The sequence below is a fragment of the Eurypyga helias genome, unplaced genomic scaffold (genome assembly GCF_000690775.1).
Source record: "Eurypyga helias isolate BGI_N326 unplaced genomic scaffold, ASM69077v1 Scaffold51585, whole genome shotgun sequence".
NCBI lineage: Eukaryota > Metazoa > Chordata > Aves > Eurypygiformes > Eurypygidae > Eurypyga > Eurypyga helias.
Genome location: NW_010250498.1, coordinates 1 through 6,586, shown reverse-complemented (window position 1 = coordinate 6,586; position 6,586 = coordinate 1). Strand labels below are relative to the sequence as shown.

At 43.9% G+C, this 6,586-nt stretch overlaps 1 protein-coding gene across 1 annotated transcript; it reads left to right on the top strand.

Annotated features, from left to right (window-relative positions):
- The first annotated feature begins 518 nt into the window (after positions 1-518).
- On the top strand, positions 519-3,579 carry ZBTB2 (zinc finger and BTB domain containing 2). Its single transcript, XM_010151677.1, has one exon. It carries the CDS (start codon positions 586-588, stop codon positions 1,882-1,884), a length of 1,299 nt encoding a protein of 432 aa, XP_010149979.1. The 5' UTR covers positions 519-585; the 3' UTR covers positions 1,885-3,579.
- Positions 3,580-6,586: the final 3,007 nt, after the last annotated feature.

Genomic DNA, 6,586 nt, shown 5'->3' with positions numbered 1-6,586 from the left:
ATTCTATGATTCTGTGCAGTAGAGACAAGGTGATACCGCGCATGTGCAGAACTGTCGCTGTGAACGGTAGTCAGCCATAGCAGCCAAACAGGCAAGTGCCAGGGGAACTTTAGGTGTTTTCAAGGCTAAGTACTGAGAAAACAGACTGTGAATTTGACTCCAGTGCTAGCAGGTTTTAATTTAGCTATGGACGTGTTTGAGTCCAGCCAAAAAAAGGGGAAAAATGAGTTACGAAATGTAGCAACCTGTGACAACAAATCTGTAAAAGGAGCAATTTAGAAAGGTGTAGATTGCCAGGGGACAGCTTTGTCTTTCAAGCCAGTTGCTCTGCTGAGGAAAAAGACATCATCTTTCAAGTGGCCCATAAGGTTAGCACGTTAAAGCATTTCTCTATATTTATTGCAGATTCTGTCTTTTGAATTTAAGTAGATGCCTCTGATTTTTATCAATGCTTGAATAACCTGGATCTGGTAAAAAAGATCTTCCTTATCTCTCGTTGATCACTGCGTTTCACCTTTCAGTGAATGTGTGCGTTTGAAAGCGACTGACATACAGCCAGATATCTTCAGTTATCTCCTGCACTTGATGTACACTGGGAAGATGGCACCGCAGCTCATTGACCCGGTTCGACTGGAACAGGGAATAAAGTTTCTGCATGCATATCCACTCATTCAGGAGGCCAGCCTTGCGAGTCAGGGAACCTTTTCACACCCGGATCAAGTTTTTCCATTAGCATCTTCGTTATATGGCATTCAGATTGCAGATCATCAGATAAGGCATCCCACTAAGGTTACATCAGCGTCTGACAAACTGGGGCGAGAACCACGGCCACAGGCGTCGCGGATGAACCAAGAGCAGGTTTCCGAAGGCTCGCAGCTCTCGCAGTTAGCTACAACTCTGCCGCAAGTGACCCGCACAAATATGTCCACTTCCGACCCGTTGCCATCTTCTTTATCTCCGGAACTGGTATCTGCTGCCGGTAATAATTCACCTGCAGGAGAAGAGGCCAACATGGAAGCATCTTCTTCAGATGAACAGCCTGCCTCACTCACAATAGCACATGTCAAGCCGAGCATTATGAAAAGGAACGGAAGCTTCCCAAAATACTACGCCTGCCACCTCTGCGGCCGCCGGTTCAATCTGCGAAGTAGTTTGCGAGAGCACCTGCAGATCCACACGGGAGTTCCCTTCACGTCCAGCCAGCAGGGAGAAAGTAATATTTCTTTGTCCCTGTGTAACAACACAGCCGATAAAGATGCCGTGGAAGTGCCTGAAGCAGGGATGATTAGTGACAGCGAGCTGCAGCAGATCTCGGACTCCCCCATAATTGACGGGCAGCAGCAGTCGGAGACACCGCCCCCCTCCGATATCGCAGACATCGACAACTTGGAGCAGGCAGATCAAGAGAGGGAAGTGAAAAGACGGAAGTACGAGTGTTCCATCTGTGGTCGAAAATTTATTCAGAAAAGCCACTGGAGGGAGCACATGTACATACACACTGGGAAGCCCTTCAAGTGCAGCACTTGTGACAAAAGCTTTTGTAGGGCTAACCAGGCTGCCCGACACGTGTGCCTAAACCAGAGCATGGACACCTACACGATGGTGGACAAACAGACTCTGGAACTCTGTACTTTTGAGGAAGGCAGTCAGATGGACAACATGCTGGTACAGACCAACAAGCCCTACAAATGTAACTTGTGTGACAAAACGTTTTCAACGCCCAATGAAGTAGTCAAACATGCGTGCCAAAACCAAAACTCTGTCTTTACGCTAGAAGAAGATCGCTCCATTCTGCTAGGTGCTGGGGACACAGAGGCCACAGAGACTGATAACGCAGTGTTAGCCTCCATCAAAAAGGAGCAGGAAGCGGTGTTGTTAGACTGAATGTGAAACCTCTATCGATTTTTTTAAAGTTTCTTTACTCATTTTTTATTAAACCAATTTTTTCCTCCCTCCCCCAGCTCTTACCTCACTTAGCCCGGCCATCTTTTCCACCAGCCTCCTTCCCACCCTTCGTCTTCAGGAACCAGAACTGTACTGGCACGTTAGGAAATTGGACTTTGCCTCTCCCACCAAAACAAACAAAAAGCTCTTGCATCAAACCACAACATAATTGATTTTAATACAAAGTGTGAAAAACAAAAAAATGCAGCTATGTTGATAGTATTAGTTGATCCAAATTTAATAGGTTTTAAACAAAATTTAGATTGCTCAAAAGCGTATTTAGACACAATGATGAGTGTAATGACAAAGAGGGTGTGGGTCTGGTAAGCAAAGGATATGTATGTGTGTATTAGTTTCCCTGGTAAAATGCATTTTGAGAAGATCTGGCACATCAAACACCGTGCTTTTTGGAAGCCCACATGCAAGTTGGTTAAGGTTGTAACTTAAAACCCTCAGAACCTTTCTCAATGAATGCAAAAATCTCTGTTCTTTGAGTTAAAAAAGAGCTAAGGGTCTTGGGTTTCTTTTAGCCTTATGTTTTCCTTCAACTATGCCTTTGGGTATCCGTTTTGGATAGTGTCATTGACTCAAGCGAAGTAGTTACTCGGTCAATCTTTGACTTAAGTAGCTGTAATAATAATGTGATGGCAATCTTTATATATATATATAAAAAATACTGTATATGTATAAAGATTTATATATATATATACAGAAAGTGTTTGTGTTTATATTTGGTACAGGTAAATAAATGCACACATCCTTCTTAGGTAACTGGCCATCTGCTCTCAGATTCAGCCCAGGAAGTCTTTCAGTCGTTTGACAAAACCAGTCATTGCACAGGTTATTTTTAACCAAACCGAAAACCTCCCGAGCTGTGTGCATTTTTATTGGCCTGTTGAAGAGAAGCTAATAGGTAAGTGTTGTCACCCAAGCTACCAAGGAAACTAGAGAAGTGACGTCCTGGTGAGCACTGTACCATCACTAGTGCAGCGCATGCATACGTTGTCAGCCATAGGTTTGGGTCGTTCTGGATGAAAGGAGGGAGAAAAGCTTCATTGCCTTACTCGGGCAAGGAATGTCCATGATTTCATGTGGTCTGATGGCGTGAATTAAGAGGAAGAAAAGGTGGTGCGGAGAAGTTCTAGGAACAGGGCATCATGGTCGTTTTAAAGTGAATCTGCAGTGCTGGCTGGCCAATTCTGCTCTGTGAGAGTCCCGTTAGGTTCAAAGCCAAGGCAAAGTCTGCAAGAACAGAAAGGGTGAGTTCTGTAGTTTCAGCTACTGCTGACGGTAGCACTGCATCTTTGTGTTAAAAACCAAATTGCCGATTCCTATTATTATATATAGATGCCCAGATTTTTTGCTGGTAGCCTAAAAACCTAAACTGACAGCAGCAGTGAAGCCCACCAAGCGATGGCTGGGCCAGCAGAAGGCGTAAGCAGACAGAGTAAGTGCCCCATCGCAAACGGAGACCGTGTATGTTTTGGGGGGAGGGGCGGGAGAGGACGAGTCACAAACCACAGCTCTTCTCTGTGTATACGTTTAAACTGAATATCATGTTTTTGTGTATAGTTAAGTTCTCGGATTTGTAAGTTTTTATACATAATTTCATTGAATAAAAACTGAATTAAATGGGATATGATTTATTGAGTTGAAGGTGAAAGGTGGTTGGGTTTTGATCTTCCTGAAGGAGCTCTTGCTGAATCGGTTTAAAAGCCAAGCAGTGTATTCTGTCTGTCAGGCTAAAACCTCTGTCACACCGTGAACAAATAGCTTACTAAAGCTTAAAATGGTGGGTTTGGCCCAAAGGGTCGCTACGTATTCAGGGTTTTTCCAGTTTACTGTAACATGACAGTTATTGTAAAGTTTATGCTGAGTGGCGTTGCGTTTATTACCTCTCTTGTATTACAGTAATAGAGCTGAAATAAATTGATTTTACTTCAAAGTATAAAAGCTTTTTAAGGTAAAAAAAAAAGTAACATCTTAAAGAATTATTTTAGCGTTGCCTATTCTGAAACTATCTTAGGATCTTTATTTACCAATGTAATTTCTTTAAACATGCTTTTTACTTCGTGTCACGTAGCCTGAAATGCTCTCAGAGCAGGAAAAGAAAGAGTAAATCTTTCCTAATTCGGGGTAAGCTCGGCTTTCAAGGTAGCTGTGGTTTAGGGGATAGTCACAAGTCCATTTCCAACACAACTACAGCTGCTGAAGGTGCTGTCACCTCAGCTCTTAGTGACTGCTTAGTCAGATGCTCTTGGGTTTTATTTTTTTCCAGAGCTCCAGCTCTGCTCCAGTGCAGAGCACAAGGCTGTAGCTCGACTCCCCAGGTGGCTGGCTGGGTCAGAAGGGTATGCATAGCCACACCGTTTTTTGTGAGACAGTCCACAGCCCCGGGTCCTTCCCTTATTCCTGCTCTCCCCTCTCCTTCTCCGCTGTTGGGAGAACATGATGTTGAATGGGCTCAGGTGAATGGATTCCACTGAAAACAACCAGTCTTTAAAAAATGCTGTGTTTCTGTCAAATCTGTTCCCTCTTTTAGCTTGGCAAAGGGTTTCAGATGTCTCACGGATTGTGCAAGGGCAGAAACGAGCAGGGAAGAGACTTACTGAAGTCAGCATTGGTGGTGAAGAGGGTGGGAAGCAGTGACCCCCCTCGGGCAGGTCCCTCCACCCAGCGGGCAGAGTGGCCTCACAAGCCCACCTACAGCCCAGAAAGAAGGGGCGATGTAGGGCAGGGAACAAGCAGCCTGGGGAAGAAGTTGGTGATGACAGCAATGCTGCTGCAGGAAACAGGAAATTGCAGGCTCAGCAGAGATACTTTCACCTGTCGATATTTATTCTTAAGAAATAACACTGTTGGGTAAAGAGGAAAAAAAAATCACAATAAAGAGATTATTTTTATATGTGTCCAGCTATCATAATGGTTTATTTTAAATACCCTTTGTTGTCTGATGCTCCGTAGTGATGTTCAAGTTGTTACCTCTTGCTGCTCCAGTAGTTCCATTCCCCCACAACGAATTAGAAACAGTATCTTCTGGTTATTCTGCATTGAGAATTTGGGTAATCACAGCACAACTAGAGTTTTGTTCGAGCTTCGTTAAAACCCGTCTGAATTATTATTACAGTCAGAGATAACTTCAGGTTTTATCTTTAAGCTTTTGACTCAGATCTTTGACCGAGCTGCTTGTTACTCACTCAGGCTGCTCACTTGCTGAAGTTGTGAATTTTCTACCAAATGAAAGAAGACAGCTTTGCAGGAACTACTGAATATTCCATGAAAATCTGCCGTCATTCAAGGCTGTGGGCTGGACCTTCAGCCCCAGTGTATTTCTGAAGCGGTAACTTCAAACTCCCCTGGCATGTCGCTTTACAAGACACCTCTGCCTTGACTTTGGAAGTACCAAACACCTACAAATGTATCTGCTCAACAGAATTAGCAGGTGGTTATCGCTTCTGAACGTGAAGACTCCAGTCCTCTGCAACCCATTGGTATTTCTTGTCAACTTTGTACTGAGTATCTTCTTGATCTGATAATCATTCTGCTTCTGCTGGGGGAGAACTTACTAGAATGTTACAAACACCTGAGTAGTTTCACTATGCTCCTGCTACACTGTAGAGCCCTAAATTGCTCTCTTGATGTTTAGAAAATCTGTTTTCTGTCTCTTCCGCTCCAAATCCCGTAACAGCTTCATTCACAAAAGGTAGTCAGTCGCAAGAAAATTTTTTAAAAAGCAGCAATTTTTTGCTGTTTGCTTTAAATACCTTTGACATTTCAAAAACTTTTACATTAGTTAAAGGAAACTTGGTTAGACAAGTGCAGGTTCTATGGTGCCCGGTGGCATCACAGTCCCTTGCAATGGTTTTTCCCAATCTGCTTAACAGCAGAATTACCTTTTTTAAATACTTTGCATTTCTGGAGAGTGATGTAGTTCTTATCTTCAGTTCAAGCTCAAATGTACACTACTTCATGAGCGTACGTTTGCCAGATGATCCATGAGAAGAGAAACTGACGGTCCTTGAATACACAGTTCTGTCAAACCTGCCATTAAAAAGGACATATTTTAATGACATTTAGCCAAACCCATGGAATACATGAAGCACGGCCTTGTTGCCGTGCTGTCTATGCATCCATGCTTTTCAAAGATCACGCATGCCAGGACGCAGAGCTCAGCATGGTCTTCCAGCAGCTACCACTCCTTGCCGTGACACTATCTCAGCCCTTGTGCCAAAGGAGCTCCCAGCAGGACTTCCTCAGATTCGGTCCATGTCTGTTGCCTTGGCCAAAACAGCAGCTTTCCTGGAACCTTAGGAAATCTACTGGGAGAAGACAGAAGCAGAGCCACAAAAGGCAAGTTAACACAAAGATAGGCTTACCAGGCTGCTGGAGGAGGTACCCTGCCGTTCCAGCGTGCCTCAGCACAGATCCCCAGCCTGTCTCCAATCTGCTGGCTGTCAGGCCTGGTTTTGAAGCAGCCCCTATGTTTACTAAGGGACCTTCCTGCTAAATCCATTATTCCTTCAATCCTGTTCCTTAATGTCTCAACAACATGGTTAAAGTATTTTCCATTTTGTGACTACTGTGTAATTCCAGTTTCAGCAGTGAACTATTTTGTGGATTGTCACGGTTCATTTGGGTCCCT